Source organism: Salvia hispanica, chromosome 1, assembly GCF_029641045.1.
Source record: "Salvia hispanica isolate PSC_SH4W2 chromosome 1, Shi_PSC_v1, whole genome shotgun sequence".
In the NCBI taxonomy this organism is placed as follows: domain Eukaryota; kingdom Viridiplantae; phylum Streptophyta; class Magnoliopsida; order Lamiales; family Lamiaceae; genus Salvia; species Salvia hispanica.
In genome coordinates this window covers 26,271,446-26,291,883 of record NC_142692.1, presented here as the reverse complement: position 1 = coordinate 26,291,883, position 20,438 = coordinate 26,271,446, and the positions used below count along the sequence as shown (strand labels likewise).

Sequence of the window (20,438 nt, the reverse complement as noted above, 5' to 3'; positions counted from 1 at the left end):
TTTCTCTCTCTTTCTATATATACAACTTTCTCTATCTCTCCTTATATATAGAACAAGTTCTATCTCTTTCTCTCTCTCTATACCTTTCTTTGTCGTAGCAGCCTGTGTTTTTAGAGAAACCCTAGAAAGGGAAAATTATCGTAGTCGGGAGCCATCGGAATTTTGTTTTCAGGGGTTCGATCTGTGGATTTTGGCTTTAGATTTTGCGAAATCTGAGGTCGGAATGTCGTCGCTCAGCAGAGAATTGGTTTTCTTAATTCTTCAGTTCCTCGAGGAGGAGAAATTCAAGGAGTCCGTTCACAAGTACATTTTCTGCAGCTTTTCACTATGTTTTTTTGCTTTTCTAATTTGGTGTTTGTTTCCTGCTTTGAGCTCTTTGTGGCTTTACCGTTGGATTATTTTCTGCCTTTTATATTGGGGATAGACGTGATTAATGAATTAGAGCTTTTTATGGTGAATTTGATATGAAAGTTTTTACCTTTTTGCTTGGTTATCAATTCACTTAGAAAACCAGAGGAGGATGAGGGTTGCAGTTGGCTAATTGATTCGATTTAGTTTATCAATGTCTTATTCCAGTGGTGACATATGCTGTTTTGATTGGGTTTAATCGAGATTGCTAGCCTTTAGTGTTTGACTGCTGCTATGTAATGATTTCTTGAAAATTCTCTGTTTTTCCTGGGTCGAAGAAGGTCTAATAGTTTTATCTCTCAATGGAAAATTAAGTGAACAACTGCAGAGTCTAGAAAAGGAAAAGTTAACAACTACATAAAACTTAGCTGAAGTAATGGGTTTTATCAAAAAAATTCATCGCAATATTGTCATTGGCATCTTTTAAGGATCCTCGCTGTCGATCCGCAAATGATTTGGAGAAATGGTTTTTTCTTGCTTCAATGAAGTGAGACTAATTATTGTCTTAACTGGTTTTTGTTGAGCTGTTTATGCATTGATTATCATATTAAATTGTTTTTTTTTGTAGGCTTGAACAAGAATCAGGCTTTTACTTTAACATGAAATACTTTGAGGAGAAGGTGCATGCTGGTGAATGGGATGAAGTTGAGAAGTACTTGTCTGGTTTTACTAAAGTTGATGATAACAGATACTCAATGAAGATATTTTTTGAAATCCGTAAGCAGAAGTATCTTGAAGCTCTTGATAGGTAATCTTATGAGTTACTATGACCTACCATTGTTTGGAAAATTATGAATTCATTTCTCCATGCTTGAATTGTATCATCATTTGTTTTCTCTTTCTGCCTCAACATTTCTGCTTCTTACTTAGTACTGTCTGGTATCATTAGGCAAGACAAAGCAAAGGCCGTTGAGATTCTGGTGAATGACTTGAAGGTCTTCTCAACATTTAATGAAGATCTTTACAAGGAAATTACTCAGTTACTGACGCTAAGCAATTTCAGGTATTAGGTATTCCATTTGTTCTGTTCAGGTTTTATATGGCTATTGTATAATGCATATTGTTCTTATTTTCGATGGTAATTGGGATTAAGGGTTCACTTCAAGTTTGATCAGATTACCAGGGGCTTCTGATTCCCTTGTGGTTTTATACCAGGAAGGAGTTTATTCGTTAAATCTTGTGAATTATTGACAGGGAGAATGAGCAGCTTTCCAAATATGGTGACACTAAGACAGCTCGCAGCATAATGTTAATAGAGCTCAAAAAGCTAATTGAAGCAAATCCTCTTTTCCGTGAAAAGCTTGTTTTTCCTACTTTGAAGTCATCTAGATTGAGAACACTTATTAACCAAAGGTATAGTTCTCTGATTCAACATGCTTGTTGCTTTAGAATGCAATATATATTGATTTACCAATCAGTCTTTAATATCTTTAATATAATGTACTTGATTGTGCTGTTGACATTTTATTGATTGTCTCAAACCTGGATCCTGGCTGTGTCATTTGTGCAGTTTGAATTGGCAGCACCAACTCTGTAAGAATCCTAGGCCAAATCCAGATATTAAGACTTTATTCAATGACCATACATGCAATCCCCCAAATGGGGCTCTTGCACCTACTCCTGTTAATCTTCCAACAGCTGCAGTTGCAAAGCCTGCTGTTTACACATCTCTTGGAGCACATGGGGTATAAATGGTTACCTTTTGTATTAGATTAATTTTTTCTTATAGGGTTTATCAAATTGTAATGTCTGTGTTTTATGTTGGCAGCCATTTCCACCTACTGCCGCTGCAGCCAACGCTAATGCCTTAGCCGGTTGGATGGTAAATGCCGCTGCATCTTCATCTGTTCAAGCAGCTGTTGTTACAGCTTCTTCCTTGCCTGTCCCACCTAATCAAGGTAACGGTGCTTACCTTCAGTCACGATTTTGAAGAAGCTCAATTTTGAAGAGATGCTAGTAGAACTCTAGAAGAATAGTTTTTTTTTTTTCTTATGACTTAATTTCTTAAAATATGAGTTATTTTCCTACAATATGCTGATGTGTTCTGCAATTTTAAATAGTTTCAATTTTAAAGCGCCCAATGACTCCCCCGGCAACCCTTGGTATGCTTGACTATCAAAATGCTGATCATGAGCAACTTATGAAGCGTTTACGTCCTGCACAGTCAGTTGAAGAGGTAATTTTCTAATTGTTGGATGCCTGGATGGAACTGTTTGATAAAATAAATTCATGTTTTTATCAAAAGCTAGTTATTTTGTATGTTAACAACTTATTTTTGATAAGAATAAGGCGTTTTCTTTCAGGTTACATATCCTACGGTTCGTCAACAGGCATCTTGGTCACTTGATGATTTGCCAAGAACTGTGGCTTTTACGCTGCATCAGGGATCTGGTGTAACAAGCATGGACTTCCATCCATCACACCAGACATTACTTCTTGGTATTGCTTCTCTTCTTTTAGAATCTAAACCATTTCCTATTTACCAGCATGTGTTGATGTTGTTACCCTATGATCTTAAATATGGTATGTCTCTTTACAGTGGGCTGCAATAGTGGCGAAATAACTCTCTGGGAAGCAGGAATAAGAGAAAAGTTATGTTCAAAGCCATTTAAGATTTGGGATATGCAAACTTGCACATTAACATTCCAGGTTTGTATCTTCTTTTCCAGAGCTTTCCATGTGCTAGTTCTTCACCTTGCTTTTAGTTATTAACCACAATATCATGAAAACAGTTTACATGGTAAAAGTTGAAAAACAAGTAGTTCATTGTCTGCTAGAATTAGTTGGTATTTGCTTTATGCCTTGTGAAGTTATTACTGTTCCCTTACAAACTGAATTTCTGAATAGGCTTCTGCTGCCAAGGAGGTACCATTTTCTGTGAGCCGTGTTACTTGGAGTCCAGATGGGACTTTCTGTGGTATAATTTTGTGTATTATTCTCTTTGAGTTTGTTGTGATTTTCATACCAAATCAAGTAATATATTTCATGTTTCAGGAGCTGCATTTTCCAAGCACTTAGTTCATTTGTATGCATATGCGGGGCCAAATGATCTACGCCATCATTTGGAGGTATGCTGTGATTTTGTACTTGTTAGTTTGATGGAAAGTTGAGAAAAGGGTCCTCATATTCAATTTTTTACGTAGATTGATGCTCACTCAGGAGGAGTCAATGACATTGCTTTTGCTCATCCAAATAAGCAACTCTGTGTAGTGACTTGTGGGGATGACAAGCTTATAAAGGTGAGTAGTTAAACTTCATTTTATTTTCTGAAATATAATTTTACATTCTTGCAGCAGAACAACTAAGGGAGAGAGACTGTTGCAGGTGTGGGATATGACAGGAAGAAAGCTTTTCAACTTTGAGGGCCATGAATCGCCTGTTTATTCAATTTGTCCTCATCAGAAAGAAAACATTCAGGTACAGTTGCAGATTGTGCATGGATGATGCTTATTTTGTGTAATATACATACCCAGATTTAGATTTAATTGTGATTCTTACAGCTCTTCCAATTTAGTATCCATAAAAACTTCTTGACGGCTGATGCTTGCTGAACTCTGTACTTTACCACACTTCTTTCCCCTAACTGTTCCAGAATAGTTGAACCATGGAGCATCCCTGCTGACTTGCTCCCTTATTAATAGAGAATCAGACTAAAAAAAGATCTTGCTAATTGTTTTGAACCCTTCTTGCTAACAAGATCTTGCTGTGGAACAGCATAAATATGTTATGTAAAAGTTGTTTTTACTATAATCCTGAGTCACTGGATCAGACCATGACTCTCTGAATTGACCAATTCCTGATGAGATGATATTCTTTAATATAAAGTTATCAACTGTTTCTGCTCTATGCTTGCAGTTTATTTTCTCAACTGCTGTTGATGGAAAAATCAAAGCTTGGCTTTATGATAACATGGGATCTAGAGTTGACTATGATGCTCCTGGGCTTTGGTGTACCACTATGCTATATAGTGCAGATGGAAGCAGGTAATATTTTATTTACCTCTTGCTGCTCAGCTATGGTCTGTTTAAGTTATGCTAGGAGCCTAGGAGTGGGTTTATAGATGGCATTGTTTCCAGTAAGTGTTTAATTTAATGGGATATTACTCATTTTCAGGCTGTTCTCCTGTGGAAATAGCAAAGATGGGGATGCTCATCTGGTGGAATGGAACGAAAGTGAAGGGGCAATAAAAAGAACTTACACTGGATTTAGAAAGAAGTGTACTGGTGTTTTGCAGTTTGATACTACACAAAATCATTTTCTTGCTGTTGGTGAAGATTACCAGATAAAGTTCTGGGACATGGATAACGTCAATGTACTTACAACTATAGATTGCGATGGTGGTATTCCGGTGAGTGTTTATGTGTTATCATGTCACATGAGTGCTGTAATTGTGTCGATTGTGTTCACCTGTAAATGCATTATTATTTGATAAGCCCTCTTTTGAAATATTTTTTATTCATGTAGAGTCTTCCACGTTTGAGATTTAATAAGGAAGGTAATCTGCTTGCTGTTACTACTGCTGACAAGGGAATCAAGATACTAGCGAATGCTAATGGCATGAGATCCTTGAGAGCAGTTGAAGCCCCACCTTTTGAGGCATTAAGGTCTCCACTGGAAGCTGCAGCTATCAAGGTTTTTTTCATCTAAATCCTTATTTCTCCTGATCTTTAGCTCGCTGGCAGCATTGTGTGACATATTCTTCCATTGTACCGAGCAGGCTTCAGGATCTGCCGTTCCAAATGTCGCTCCGAAAGTGGAACGAAGCTCTCCTGTTAGGCCATCTCCCATCCTTGTATGTCATTGTTCAATTATTTCTAGCATAACTAATTTTCATTCTTTTGATTAACCAAATATGTAATATTAGTTCTTGTATCTATTAATGTGCCTGGCTTGTGCTCCATGGTTAATATAACTTTTGAGTTTTTGTTTCAGAACGGTGTAGATTCCATGGCTAGAAGCATGGAAAAGCCTAGAGCTCTGGATGATGCTAATGATAAGACAAAACCCTGGCAGTTAACTGAAATCATAGATCCTGCCCATTGCCGCATGGTCACCATGCCGGATAGCGCTGATGCTGCCAACAAGGTATCCTATTAGCACTGACGAAGCCACACTGCCCCCCAGTCATCGTTACTATTATTATATATTTATGCTTTAGTAGAACACTAAATCAGTGCCATCCTTGAGGAATTGAGTTCGAATCCCATGAACCACAATTTCTCATTTCTTTTTGCAAAAGACTGATATAAGTTCTTCACCTGGTTTTTTTTATACACACCACTTAAGCTATTTCTATTTATTTTTTCAATTTATATATTCTGTTTATTTCAAAGTTTTCTAATTATATATTCTGTTCATTTTATAAATTTCTGTGGTGGCCACTTTGCAAAACCTTTTTAATTTCTGTACAATTTTATCATCACAGAATTCTTACTTTTACACATCCACATCCTCTAATTAATTTTAATTTCAATGCTTATTATTTGTGTCAGTTCACTTTACAACATTTGATTATTTTAAACAGTAAATATTTGCATAGTTGATAAAATAAATACTTTTAGACTTCAATTATACTCCTTAAATATGTACTCCATTTTATATAAAATATAATAAATTTTAAATTTTAAAATCTACTCGTTAGTCTAAAAATATACTATAATCTGTATTCATTTCTTTATATTCATCATTGAATTTCATCTCAAAGAGTTCTTAATAAAGAGTCATAGAAAACTAATCAATGTTCTCTTATTAAAGATTCATAGAAAATTATCAAGTAAATATCGTAAAATTTCATCATTAAATAAATGAAAAAAATTATTGTGATATTTAGTTGTCAATAAAAGTATTTGGACCCCCCAACAAAAAATTTCTGGCTTCGTCACTGCCTATTAGCCCACACTTGTTTTTTTCTTCCACCACATAAGGCATTAACTGTAACTTTTTTCTAGGTTGCTAGGCTCCTTTATACAAATTCTGGTGTTGGCATATTGGCCCTTGGATCAAATGGCACCCAAAAGCTTTGGAAGTGGGTCCGCAATGAGCAAAACCCGAGTGGAAAGGTAACAAAACTGAAGTTTGATTACCTTTGTTTCATTTTTGTCTACTTCATATTTATCCCTCTCGGGCTATTCATTGAATGATAGGTATCTGATTTTTTTTAAAAAATTTTGAAGGCCACTGCTAGTGTTGTTCCTCAACATTGGCAACCAAACAGTGGTCTTGTCATGACTAATGACATCTCAGGTGTTAACCTTGAGGAAGCTGTTCCATGCATTGCTCTCTCGAAGAATGACTCCTATGTAATGTCAGCTGCTGGTGGAAAAGTTTCATTGTTCAATATGATGACATTCAAAGTAAGTAATCAAATCATAAGGACCTGTTTACTGAGAGTAGGTCTCCAGTTTTGATAAACAATAAATATTCCTCAACAGGTTATGACAACATTTATGCCTCCACCACCTGCTTCTACTTTCTTGGCATTCCACCCACAAGATAACAACATTATAGCAATTGGAATGGAGGACTCAACTATCCACATCTACAACGTGAGGGTTGATGAGGTAATTATTCGACCCTTTTCATTGAATTATTTGGGTCTACACTCCTAAACTGCTACAGTTAATTACATTGACTGTAAATTTAACAGGTTAAATCAAAACTGAAAGGCCACCAGAAGCGCATTACTGGATTAGCTTTTTCTACCACCCTAAACATATTGGTGTCTTCTGGTGCCGATGCTCAAGTAAGCCACCTTTCTATTACTTTATAGTTCTTATATTTGTTCAGTAATTGCAATAGAGAAAACAAAAGCATCTTTTGCTGGATTTGTGGGGATTAAGTTTTGAGTTTCTTCCTTCCTTGATAAATGACATATATCTTCTGCAGCTTTGCATATGGAGCATTGACACATGGGAGAAGAGAAAGACAGTTCAAATACAACTTCCAGCAGGTAAAGCACCCACTGGTGACACCCGAGTGCAGTTCCACTCGGACCAAGTTCGCTTGCTTGTAGCCCATGAAACTCAGTTGGCAATATATGATGCTTCCAAGATGGAACGTATACGACAGGTAAATACCATGTCAGCTCGTTTGTCTTTTCATCCACTTTGGTATGTATCTGATGGCTTCTTTCTATTGTAGTGGGTCCCACAAGATGCCCTCTCCGCTCCTATATCGTGTGCATCATACTCATGTAACAGTCAGCTTGTTTTTGCTTCCTTTGTTGATGGGAATGTTGGAGTGTTTGACGCCGATACACTGAGATTAAGATGCCGGGTTGCTCCCACTGCATATTTGTCCCAGTCAGCAATAAATGGGTGAGATTACTGTTTATTCTTAATACTTTTATCCTCATCATCTTGTTTATATGTATTCATACTGATGCAAACTTTCATCATATTTTGAGTTGGATTTCCTGGATTACATTTCATATGTTGCACTGAGATCTCTCTCTCTCTTTCTGCATTCCTGGAATCCTTGAGTGCTGACCATGTTTATTTTTGATGTTCGCAGAAGCCAAGCTGTATCCCCGGTGGTGGTTGCAGCACATCCTCAGGAAGCAAACCAATTTGCCGTTGGATTGACAGATGGGTCTGTTAAAGTGATAGAACCGACAGAATCCGATGGCAAGTGGGGAGTGTCACCTCCTGCTGACAACGGACTACTAAACGGTAGGACCGGTTCATCGTCCACAGCTAACAACCATGCAGCCGAACAAGTCCAAAGATGATTTTTTCTTCTTTTTCGTTGCTTCTCTACATTCATCATGTGTATCTTAATAGTGTAGTTTGTAGGTATTCAGTCACCCTTGTAACTGTCGTTAAGTCAAGAATTAAGACGGTTAGAGATAATCATATCGTGTGCAGTATGTAATCAGTATTATCAGATTAATTTATGTAATCAATTTCCATTTGCATAAAATTTTCATGTTGTGCTGAAGATGAGATGGGTTAGTTTGTGAGGGCATTTTGAGAATTTTGCATTATAGATTAGATGGTTTAATTAATCCAATTTTGGAGTGATAAAGAGCAATCGTGCAATTAAGTGGAGTTTATGAATTAAAATTAGAATACAGTAATTTATGATTAATATTTATTATTCAGAATTACTCCTAGAATTTAATTAAAGTTGTTAGGAGGTCCACATGATACGAGTAGGGGTGAGAAAAAATACCGCACTTAACGTACCTAAAAAATACCAGTTTTTCAGATACCATAATTTTTTGTATGGTATGATACCGTACCAAAATCTTTCGATGCGATAATTTTCGTATTCCGTGGTATATCAAATCTACGGTATATATACCAAATATTCAGTATATAGCGGGCTGCGGTACCGAATCCTTGGTGCATACATCAAAATCGATATATGTTGAAATATTATATAAATGTTATATTATTTTTAATATATTTATATATAAAATAGAATTAAAAAAATACCCAAAAATCCTACTTTTAAATATTTTATGTAGAAAATAGATTTTTATATTATATAAATATTTTATTATATTTATATATAAAATAGACATAAAAAGAAATAACATCCTAAGTACTTTAAAATATTTTATGTATGAAATAAATATTTTTTTGCATAACAGTCTTAAGGTCTCTCGTATTATACTTCAGTATACCGCAATAACGATAAGGTAACGGTATCAAAAATTAACTATATAGAAAATTCAGTATAGTATCGGTATGATATTTTGTCATACTGCAGTTTTCGGTACCGTACTGATCCACCCCAACCCTAGATAGAGTTGCTGATAAAGTATTTGGAAATTAGGGTTCTACTTGAGAACAAGAATTGACTTTGTATTTCATCATAAATGCATATATACAAAAATTGACCGCCATGTCTTGTGATCAAGGGGCATTAGCTCGTGCACGCTTTGATTTTTGACATACTTCTTCTGCCCACTACAACATGGGTCCTATTTTTAGTGAATAATATGAGTTTTACAATTATGTGAAAGAGAAAAAGTTGTGGCGACGGCAATTGAAGCCCTAGCCCGCCCGCCACAATTATATGTTCCACCTCCTACCCGTGGCTCAACGTCCAAGCTCCGGATTATCAATTTATTAAAGAATTTAACAGATTCCTGAACGCCAACCCAGTCCACTCCACTGCTAAATTTTTATCCATCTACATATATCTTTTTGGTTATTATAGAAACGTCTGCTGGGGTTTGGTGCCCCTTGCACAGCGGAAGACTTGTACAAAACAAATAAATCAGATACGGATCTATTTGACCGATTATGCGATTAATCAATTCACATGTTAAACAGATAATTGTATGCTAGAACGCAAATAATTCATGCTTAGAAAATATAAATCCTAAAACATGATTTCTACGGTTTGGGGTTACCGATTTTTGATTCTCCAAGGAATCGTCGATGGCTCGCGCCTTCTCCACGTGATGATCTTCAATACTAGACCACGGATCTTCTCTCTAGTTCCCGAACTGTATCCCGATATCAGGGTGGGCTGATCTTATCAAAATACTAGAACTCGAATAAAGAAGAGAGAAAATTCCTCACGGAGGAGGAGCTGAAATTCTCACGGAGGAGAAAATCAAGAAAAAATCGCCCCTCTCTCTTATTTTTAGCGGACGCTATTTTCTATTGGAAAAGTAATTTCTATCTCGTTTATTCTCCTATTTATATTAAGTTCCTTTTGGGCCCAGACAGGGATCTATGGAAGGTTTTGGATATGGGCTCCCCCAATTAGCTTTTTACTAATTAAATTGAACCCACAATTTAATACAAGCTTATATTGGAATATTACGAGCAGCCACTACAAAAGTAATATTGAACTCTCCCCATCCAAATCCGAAATTATAAGTAATCCGGGTTTCCGTTATTTATATTATTTATTTCTCGCGCTTAAGATATAAATGTCCATTAATTAATTAATGTATGCTATGGACTTAATTAATTAACATCTTATTAATTCCAAGAGTGGACTTAGCAAGAAACACTTATTTATTATTCATAGAGTAATAAAACTCCAACTGGCCAGTTTTCCGAATAATAAAAACCTTGTTCAAGCTCCTCTTGAGGACATTATCAAACGAGACTCACCTCGCGCACGATTCAACATAATAGCAATACTAACACCGCTAGATATTAATCACCACTACCCAATATACCAGGATTATTGGGTTGCGAAAATCCCGCACCATATAATAAGTCAAAGTAGTGGATAATCAATACCGTATGCTCAATGCTAACATATGTAGATTAAGAAATAACATTTTATCAAGACATAGTCTTTCAGTAGATAGCATAAAGACACGTCTTGCTGTTAGATCCGTTCAGTGCTATACCACACCAATGTCATCTTATTTCAGAAAGGCTTAGAAATATGCGGACTGTCATTGCAACCTTTCACGATAGGTAGCCAAAGCCTATCTAGGTTGTGAAATTCTTCTTTCTCTTTCGCAAAGCATTGCATAGAACCGACCGTGTTACCTTAAAGTGGACGTCGCCCACAACCGGTCTACTAAGTAAAAGACTTAGGCTTTGTTTACTTCTTATACATTTTAAATGTTTATAAAACATCTTATAAATGCACAAGCAAACACAGTGTAATAATATACTGATTCTATTCGTGCGAAACTGCTCGAATAATACTAAATCGGGTTAAAAGTGGATTATAGAGTTTTACGTACACAGACAAGATTCTATTCGAGCGAAACTTGCTCGAAACATGCTTTTTAGTATACCAAACCCAACAACGCCAGCCCAGTCCACTCTACTGCTAAATTTTTATCCATCTACATATATCTTTTTGGTTATTATAGAAGAGAGTATGCTTGAAGAATTATAAAAGAGATATTTATCAAATCTCTAATCCCTATCTCTCTCCCTTTGGCTACATAATTCACTAGTACTTATTTTCATGACTTTTATTTACTTTTAAATTTATTTTTAATATCTAAATCTTTCTCTTCTAATCAAGCTAATTCAATTGACACCTACTATACATGAAGTAAACATACTATCTTGAAATAACCAAAAATTGAATTGTTTTGATTTTTGTATAGTTATGTAACTTAAGATAGACAAAATACTAAACAATATAATTGGATGTCCATGTTGCTACGGCGATAAGAAAGTCGGCGTCGAGGGAGAGTGTTGAATATAATGCGCCACCGACTGTGCTAAACATTTCTAGATCAATCAAGATTAATAGAAAAACAATATCAAATCAATTAGCAATATAGTTTGGCCGACATCAAATAGATGTTAATATATTATATTATTAGAATAGGCCAGAAGCATGTATGTAGAATTTTCTAGTGCGTTATTGTTGATCATTTACCAACTTAGATTAACTATAAATAGGTACGAGAGAAACAAGAGTGAAGTAAGTTTAGAGTGCTGGAGTGTGATAGTTGCGCACTCATCTAGCTACAGTTAGTGTCATCGGATGTTTGTGTTAGCCTTATCTCAACTTTAATAATTTTGATAATAAAATTTAATTTTAGATTTGAATTAATTCAACTACAACATTTATATTAAGATAGGTTATCAATCTCTATCCATACTTTTCTTATGTCGAAAAAGAAATTGAAACCACCTTTAATGATTATCCTTTCCTTGACGTCTTCTCACTGGTGGACCTACATGGAGCCTTGGGGGTCCCAAGTATATATATTATAGGTTCAAAACAAACAAATAGATTTGTTGGCACAAGTGGTTGAGACTCTGTCTTGCTTTTGAGTGGTTCGAGTTCGACCCCTGCGATAATTTGTAGATATTTTGAGTGGTTCGAGTTCGACCCCTGCGAAGAACATAATTTGTGGATAATTTGTGGATCTTTCAATATTGAGTATTTGCAATCATAATTTGTGGTTCGAGTTCGATCCCTGCGAAGAACATAATTTGTGGATAATTTTTGTAGATAATTTGTGGATCTTTCAATATTGAGTATTTGCAATCATAATTTGTGGACCTTTCAATTTGCAAACATAATTTGTGGATAATTTGTGGATCTTTCAATGTTGGATCTGGATCTTTCAATATTGAGTATTCATCAATGTTGGATCTTTCAATATTGATGCTACTTTTAACGATAATGGTCATGTGTATCTCTAGTTTTTGTCATCACCCTTTCATTATTTGTAATCTATATATTTCACAACTTTACTTATGCTACAACTACTTGTGGTGAAGTAAATATCGAAAAATACTCTGCAACTATTAATAAGTACTAGTAATTTGGACCCTCCAGAGTTGAAATCATGTGTCCGGCACTGCGTCTTCTATGATTCTTTTAGTATTCATCGTGGATCTTTCAATACTGAGTATTCATAACAATCATAATTTGTGGATCTTTCAATATTGAGTATTCATTGTTTTGTGGATCTTTCTGTTAGGATTGGTATACTGAAAAGCATATTTCGAGCATGTTGCACGGATTGAATTGCTTGTATACAATAAATTCTACAATCCACTTTTAACCCAAGGCGAGAAGAAGTAATTTTATCGCATTGATGTTTGCTTGTGCATTTATAAGATGTTTCTCAAACATTTAAATGTATAAGAAGCAAATAAGTCTAATTCTTCTGCATAGTGGACTGGTCGTGAACGATGTTCACAAAAGGTGACGCAGTCGGTCCTTTGTAGAAGAGAAATAGAATTTCACAGCCTAGATAGGCTTTGGCTACCTATCGTGAAAGGTTATAGTGTCAATCTGCATGTTTCCTTACCTTAGGAAATAAACGACACTGGTGTGGTATAGCACTGAAGGATCTAACAGTTGAGTTAAGTCTTCCTTGCTATTTACTGAAAGACGAGGTCTCGGTGATTGTTATTTCTTAATCATTGTTGATATAACATTAAGCATACGATATTGATTATGCATTACTTTGATTTATCAAATGGTGCGAATTTTTCACAATCTAAGAATCCTGATATCTTGGTAGTGGTGATCAATGTCTAGAGGTGCTAGTATCTTAAACACAGGAAATAACAAATTAAAGAGGTAAAGCCCGGATTACTCGTAATTTGGGATTGGACGGGCAGTCAATATTATTATACTATAGTGGATGATAATAATATTCTGTTTGGACTTGTATTAAATTGAGGCTCAATTTAATTAGTAAAAGTCCAACATATTTGACCCAAGTCCATCCTCCATGGATCCCTAATCTGGCCCATTATAACTCAATATAAAAGGAGATTAAGAATTTAATTTAATTATAATTTGCGTTCTCCCTTACGGAGTGAACGGTTTTTTTTTCAGTTCTCTCCAGATCTGAAATTCTATCTCCTTTCTAATTAAGCCCTTTTGATTCTGACAAGCTTTGCCCACCCAAAGGTCAGATTCTGAGATCGGGATACAGATTAGAAGGTTCGTGATGGAGTACGAAGAACATCACGTGGAGAAGGCGCAAGCAATCGACGATAAGTTGGAGAATCAGATCAGTAATTCTAAACCGTTGAAATTCATGAATTAGGGTTTTGATTACTTATTTGTGAATTATATGTGTTCTAGCATGCAATTGATTGTTTAACATGTGATAAATTGATCCCAAAATCTGTCAAAGAGATCCGTATGTATGATTTATTTGTGAATGCATGACTTCCGCTGTGCAAGGGGCACCAAACCCAATGGCTCAAACTCGGCACCTCATACATTGATGTCTAAGCTCCTTGCCGCTAGGACAAGGCTCTGGACTGTTACAACTACTTGTGGTGAAGTAAATATCGAAAAATACTCTGCAACTATTAATAAGTACTTACTAGTAATTTGGACCCTCCACAGTTGAAATCATGCATCCGCCACTGCGTCTTCTATGATTCTTTTAATGGATAAATAATCTAAATCTTATATATAAAGTGTGTGTATATATATACATATAGGATCGTGTTTAGATTGAGATTTTTTAGAGATGCATTTTCAGCCACTCATCCACAACATTTTCGAAATGTCAACTCGAAGTAGATTATGTCAACTCGGGGGTATTATCGTCAATAGCCTGCACATTAAATGTCAGTAACCTGCACATCAAATGTCAACAACTTATAGTTGATATTATGTGTGTATTTAACATGAATTGTATAGTTGACATTACATGTGTGTAGTTGATATTAATTATAAATGTAGTTGACATGAATTGTACACATAGTTGACATTATATGTGTGTAGTTGACATGAATTGTAATATAGTTGACTTATATGTGTGTAGTTGACATGAATTGTATATGTAGTTGACAAATAAAAAAATTAAAAAAAAATTAAAATTAAAAATAAAAAAAATAAAAAAATTTATTGAATAAAATGTATAATGAAATTACCATTATACCCTTTTATAATTAATTAATCTAAAAATATTTTTTATGTGGCAAATTCTGGACCACTCATTTAATAAAAATAAATGGTTGATAATGCATCTCAATTCTCAATTAAGCTAAAAAATTTCAATTGATCACAATCCTATATATATGTGCGTATATACTATGACTATTCTGAGTATATAACTCGTTCTAGATTGTGTGTAAATGCTGAAACCATCGCACATATTTATACACGTCCAAACGACGTGATTGAAGAAAGATACGCTGATTGGTATAAAGAGAATTGCATTTTCTCTTATAAAAAATCAGCTAATGATTTGCACTCTTTTTTTTTTTTAAGTTCTGTAGTCATATTTTCTTTTTGATATGTAATTAGTTTTTTAAGCTTTGTAATTATTTGAACTCCTCATTTATTTTCTAGATATTAGGTTGTTTACTATTCCCTCTGTCCCGCTTAAGATGATACGTTTTACTTTTTAGTTTGTCCAACTAAAATGATATATTTCCATTTTTTGGAAACTTTCTCTCACTACAAAAAAAGGTGCCTTTACCTAGCACCGAAAGTGCTAGGAAAACAACGAAAGTGCTAGGAAAAATGGAGGTTTCCTAGCACATTTCCGAGCACCTTAAGTGCTAGTAATTCGCTCCCTCGGAATTTTCTCCGAGCGCATGTCCGAGCAAAACGCTGGTTTTTCCTAGCACCAGAAACGTGCTCGGAAAAGTTGGTCAACTCTTCTATGAGATTCCAAGCACCAGAAGTGCTCGGAAGTTCGAAGTATGATATAGCATATCCTAGCACTAGCGTGTGCTCGGAAATATTGCCATTCGAGAATCCTAGCACATCTTAGCTTGTGCTAGGAAAGGGATATTTCTGCCATGTAATTGTCCGAGCACTCATGTCCTCGGATTCTTTGATTATTTTATTATTATTATAGCTTCATTTTAAATTGTTAATTCAATGAAATCAAAATAGCATTAAAATCAAAGTAGGAATAATATATCAAATTAAAATACCCAATGGATTGATGAGAATAAAATTGTTTCACAGACACGAATTAAAGAGTTTCACAATATCATGAGTCAAAATGCTCAAGTCTATATCTATAGTTTACCCAAATCTTTCAATTTTTCAGTAAATAAAGTCTGAAGGTGTTCTTGCATCTCTTCCTTCATCAATTCCATTTTCTTCTCCGACTCTTCCTTCATCAATTCCATTTTCTTCTCCAGACACTTCTTCTATCTTTCTAACTCTCTCTTCCATCCGGGCTTCCATTTGGGCTGCCATTCGCTCCCGTTCTTCTTGAAGTCGTTGCTCGTAGAGCTCGTCCATCTTCCTAGGGTTTCTGCCTGTCCAACGTCCAGATGCATATGCTGAAGTAGCTGACGGGAAGTATAATTTTGTTACACTTCCTGCACCGGGAATCTGCTTTCTCTTCTTCACCTTACCATGAAGCTCCAAGAAGATGGCATCTTTATCTGGATTGTCTATCCCTTCGGCTCTTAATTCTTCAGCCCTTCTCATAATATCATTCTTCCAACAAGCAAACACAAATTAGATACTATCACAAGCACGCGAACAAACAAACAGTTTCACAGCTTTCTCTTCAATAGTGCAATGCAGCATGTTATCATGTTGATTGAACAAGAGGCAACAACAGATGGTGGACTAACTAATTGGATTATGCTTCATGTATAATCATAAGTAATCTAAAGTTTGAAAATGCTCAGCAAGACAATAGTCAAATCAGAATTTTAGGGCAGAGGCAACAGTCAAATTTCATGTACACTCAGAATTGCAGATGTTGCAGCATTTCTGTATTAAAACATTGAACTTTGAGAATTATACAATTACAGAGTATAGACAATCCAGACCAAGTAACTAGTAAATGCAACATAGAAAATAAGCAGCAATTCATGTATGGGTTTAAGCAGCAGTAAATAAGCAGCAACATAGAAAATAAGCAATAACTTTGGTGAATTTAAACATTGCAGTTTCTATATACACATCAGGAGTTTTCATGATTCATGTATGGATTCGCTATGAGATATGGCAAGTTTATCATGAACTTTTAATGTGACAGGCAATGAATAATCTCATATGTACACTTCATACAGCAAAGTGGAGAGGGGAATTAATTTAGTGTAGTATAGTATACTGTGTAACCTATAACTCAAGGAGAAGGGTCAACAATAACAATAAGATATCTAAAAAACCATTCAAATTGCAAATTCGATCAAATCTTAAGTTCCCCATTGAACCATTACCAGAAATGACACAGTTACTATCAAATAGAAACGAGCTAATCAGGAGGCTCACCAAGTAAGTAGAATATGAGAATGAAACTTACATTAATCCGAGTGGCGTTTTGCGAAACCATCCCTTGTGAATCTTTTGTTTTGAACGTGTGGGTCTTACCAAAGACATCTACAAATGGAGGTATTATCCCGTTGTTTTCCTCAGTCTGCAAACAACATTAAAAAGGATTTAAAAAATAACTAAAAAGTAAAAATTAAACTAGAAAAATATAAATTTTACCATTTTCTCAACGGTCTCTTCAAATGGAATACAGCCATTACAATGTGTTCCAAAGGCTTTCTCCCGCCCCTGTCTTCGATTATTCGAGCACCTCTCAGAAACCGTGATATTCTCAGGAAGATTCCAGGCATCGGTGCATTTCGTGCACTGGTCATCCGTGAAGTAGGCCGGTTTCTTCATTGTCTTTTTCTTATAACCCATGATATCGCCGTATCTAGCTTTGTATTGACTGTGAAAAGCTTTCTTGCATTCCACCTAATCATAAGCTTTACAGTTTGCATCTTTCTGCAAAATAATAAAGTATTAAATAATATATGATAATTGAGTTATAAATATAAAATGCACAATTTGACCTCAAATTCTTTCCAATAATGTTCAATATATTCATCCGAAAGCGTTGCTTGGCTGTATGCCCGGGTCAAATATGTGCTTAAAAGCCTTATTGCATATGTTGGCCACTACACCGGTCGGACACAATCTGCAAATTAATATACAATTAGTAACTTCAAATAATATATTGAAAGCATAAAATTATTCGAGCACGTACTTATCACCCCTAAGGTGTACATATATGCGCCCTCTTGCGTCCCTCTTATATCCATCTTTTTTTGACTTTTTTGCATTATTAGTACTTGCCCTTGCCCCACTTTCAATGCTATCACCGGTTGAATGCCCACCTTCAATGCTATCACCGGCTGAATGTTCTCCTTCACTGTTCTCATCCAATAACTCTAAAGTACCAAGTGGTGGTAAGTCATTGGAGTGTGTAGTTGAGCGTCCCAATGATGACCCTCTCATTTCTACAATTAAATAACTACAACAGCCAAATAGAATTGACTTTAAATTCAGAGCTGTTATAACAACCTCAGACAAGTAGAAATGAATTTAAATTCAATAAACATTGTCCACCAGCATATGTAACCATATTTAACAAACTCATGATTTATGGCACCCTATTCTTAAAGAAACATAAACATTAATCTGTTTGAGTTTGAGTTTAATATTCTCTCTCATTCTCCATATGTTACCTGACTGACTATATGCACCAATTGCTTTTCAAGGAATCTGACTTAAGATCTGAGATGCTCGTTTTATGGAATCAGTGCTACAAAAAAATCATGAAGACAATACAGAAAGAAGCATGTGATTAGTACTTTTCAGTAGCCATGTAGGAAGGAAAAATAATATAGTAATTTTGACATCACATATATCGCCAAACATTATTGTCATTTTCAAACAAACACTAATTTTTCAAACAAAATTGAGCACCATTTGGGTTATCAAGAACATGAAAGTCCAACAATGTAGCAAACATAAAATCGATGTACTCTTCTTAATTACAGAGTGATATGGAATGGCAATGGTATGAACAATAGAGCAATTTCATTACCTAAATAAGTTTCAGATTTATCCAAGAGAGCAGGATGGTCACATAAAGGAAGAACCTGAAAAGTCAGAAGTCGGGATGTTTAGCGATAATAGTAGAGATGGATCTCTGATGATATCATCTGAGTTGGTAATACTACCCTTTTCTTGCCAATGACTATGTCTTTCAATGTCATTTTAGAAGAAATAACTATGGTCTTTGACATTTATGGAAGTTATTATACTTGTAATTATATATATGAAGTGGGAAAATCAGTACATAAGTCTAAAAGATTTCCGGAATACCAGTTAATAATTTGAAAGAAGCCGGCAAGGATCTTTGGTGTCTGCAAATAAGACATAAAACTGAATTATAGAAGGAGAAATGAACAATCAAGGGAAATGATATCAGAAAATGAAACACATTAGTATTGCTATTTCATCAAAATGAGAAAGACTTATCAATAATAAAATATGTGTAACTATATGTTTTACTGATAAATTACTTTATCTAAAAGCTCCTGCTAATCTAAAAGACTCATCACTCAATTGCTTGATCAATATCCAGCATTCCAGTGTATGGCGGTAAGGATTTCTCCCAAACAAATTAAGTTCCAACCTTAATAGATACACGAATTGTAAAACAAAAAAAACATAATGATTATTTAAAACTGTAACTGTATATACAGGGAACAAAACATAAGATCCTACACAACTAAAAAGGTATCCGATCAAACCAGTCGTATATATTAACAACAGGAAGAATCTGTAGAATACGAAATCTATTTTCATGTATAACCGCAACAGATAAGCACAAAAAATACTACTAAACACCAATTTCATGCATATTCTTCTAATTATAAAATTAGAAGATCGACCAAATAAGAAAAGTTATGAATAAGAAATCATCATCCTGTTCTAGCATATTCTTATAATTAGCAACAAAATTAAACAAAAACCAAACCTACACCAACCCTAGCTAAACCAAATACACCGAATTCAACTAAAATCTAAAATCTCAGTGAAAGCACACGAAGCGATAATCATAGAATCAAAACACCTACAGCAGAAAACCTAAGGTTCCAGAGCATATTGGAGGTGTGACAAATCACTAACCTGCAGGTGTGAGAGAGAGCGGAGATCGGCGGCCAAGAGGAGAGAGAACGGCGGTAAAGCAGAGAGAGATCGGCGGCGGCCAAGCGGTGAGAGAGCAGCGAGAGGAAGAGAGATCGACAGCGGCGAGTGAGAGAGAGCGGCGAGAGGGAGAGAGATCGACAGCGGCGAGTGAGAGAGAGCGGCGAGAGGGAGAGAGATCGGCAGCGGCGAGGGAGAGAGAGCGGCGAGAGGGAGTGAGAGAGAGCGGAGAGAGAGGGATCCAGAAATGTTTTGGACTTTGGTTTAGTATCCCTAATCAAGTCAATAATTTAGTAAATAGTTAATCAAGTCATCTTCGAGTCACTCAGAATAATTGGAATTTGGGAATTAATTCTTACTAAGTAATGACTTAGTAATTAATTTGGGAATCAGAATAAGTGTTTCTGAATTTATTTAATGACACAAAATATGCATGACTAAGTAATGAGTTTGTAAATAACATTTAAATCAATGTTTACCGTTTCATCATTGTCTTCATTTTCCTCCTCGTCTTCTTCGTCTTCGTCTTCATCTTTATTTTCATATTCTTCTTCTTCTTCTTCTTCTTCTTCTTCTTCTTCTTCTTCTTCTTCGTATTCTTCATCTCCATCTTCATCTTCATCATTGTCGGCAACTTCTCTCAAAATTGGAATCATTGCACCACTAGGATCACATCGTGGAGGGTCTATTAG

The 20,438-nt window shown here is 35.4% G+C and overlaps 2 protein-coding genes across 4 annotated transcripts; one reads left to right on the top strand and one right to left on the bottom strand.

Moving 5' to 3' along the window:
• Positions 1-5: 5 nt before the first annotated feature.
• On the top strand, positions 6-8,328 carry LOC125222290 (topless-related protein 3-like). The gene is made up of 25 exons (XM_048124810.2): positions 6-303; positions 977-1,156; positions 1,298-1,411; positions 1,603-1,761; positions 1,919-2,093; positions 2,177-2,306; positions 2,469-2,584; positions 2,712-2,847; positions 2,948-3,057; positions 3,256-3,325; positions 3,403-3,476; positions 3,552-3,647; positions 3,733-3,825; positions 4,264-4,391; positions 4,522-4,756; positions 4,873-5,040; positions 5,126-5,200; positions 5,341-5,493; positions 6,357-6,467; positions 6,582-6,761; positions 6,840-6,968; positions 7,055-7,150; positions 7,294-7,476; positions 7,549-7,724; positions 7,921-8,328. The coding sequence occupies exons 1-25, from the start codon at positions 224-226 to the stop codon at positions 8,135-8,137; spliced, it is 3,384 nt and encodes a 1,127-aa protein (XP_047980767.1). The 5' UTR covers positions 6-223; the 3' UTR covers positions 8,138-8,328.
• Positions 8,329-15,709: 7,381 nt separating this feature from the next.
• LOC125224235 (uncharacterized) lies at positions 15,710-19,993 on the bottom strand. 3 transcript variants are annotated; one of them, XM_089062410.1, is made up of 9 exons: positions 19,729-19,993; positions 18,919-18,959; positions 18,638-18,692; positions 18,276-18,352; positions 17,795-18,061; positions 17,601-17,725; positions 17,248-17,532; positions 17,060-17,173; positions 15,710-16,242 (listed from the first exon to the last, which is right to left on the bottom strand). In XM_089062410.1, exons 7-9 carry the CDS (start codon positions 17,446-17,448, stop codon positions 15,841-15,843), a joined length of 717 nt encoding a protein of 238 aa, XP_088918536.1. In that variant the 5' UTR covers positions 17,449-17,532; positions 17,601-17,725; positions 17,795-18,061; positions 18,276-18,352; positions 18,638-18,692; positions 18,919-18,959; positions 19,729-19,993; the 3' UTR covers positions 15,710-15,840. The 3 variants fall into 3 exon arrangements, with proteins under 3 accessions (XP_088918536.1, XP_047983555.1, XP_088918537.1); XM_048127598.2 differs by having other exon boundaries at positions 17,248-17,502; XM_089062411.1 differs by lacking the exon at positions 18,276-18,352.
• Positions 19,994-20,438: the final 445 nt, after the last annotated feature.

Bases quoted from the DNA above. Each gene is read 5' to 3' on its own strand.
- LOC125222290 (XM_048124810.2), top strand. From the start codon at position 224: ATGTCGTCGCTCAGCAGAGAATTGGTTTTCTTAATTCTTCAGTTCCTC. The intron at 3,326-3,402 runs GTATAATTTTGT...TTCATGTTTCAG, and splicing joins TCCAGATGGGACTTTCTGTG to GAGCTGCATTTTCCAAGCAC. The intron at 3,648-3,732 runs GTGAGTAGTTAA...AGACTGTTGCAG, and splicing joins GGGATGACAAGCTTATAAAG to GTGTGGGATATGACAGGAAG.
- LOC125224235 (XM_089062410.1), bottom strand. From the start codon at position 17,448: ATGGGTTATAAGAAAAAGACAATGAAGAAACCGGCCTACTTCACGGAT. The intron at 17,174-17,247 runs GTAAAATTTATA...TGTTGTTTGCAG, and splicing joins AAGAGACCGTTGAGAAAATG to ACTGAGGAAAACAACGGGAT. The intron at 16,243-17,059 runs GTAAGTTTCATT...GCTTGTTGGAAG, and splicing joins AAAACGCCACTCGGATTAAT to AATGATATTATGAGAAGGGC.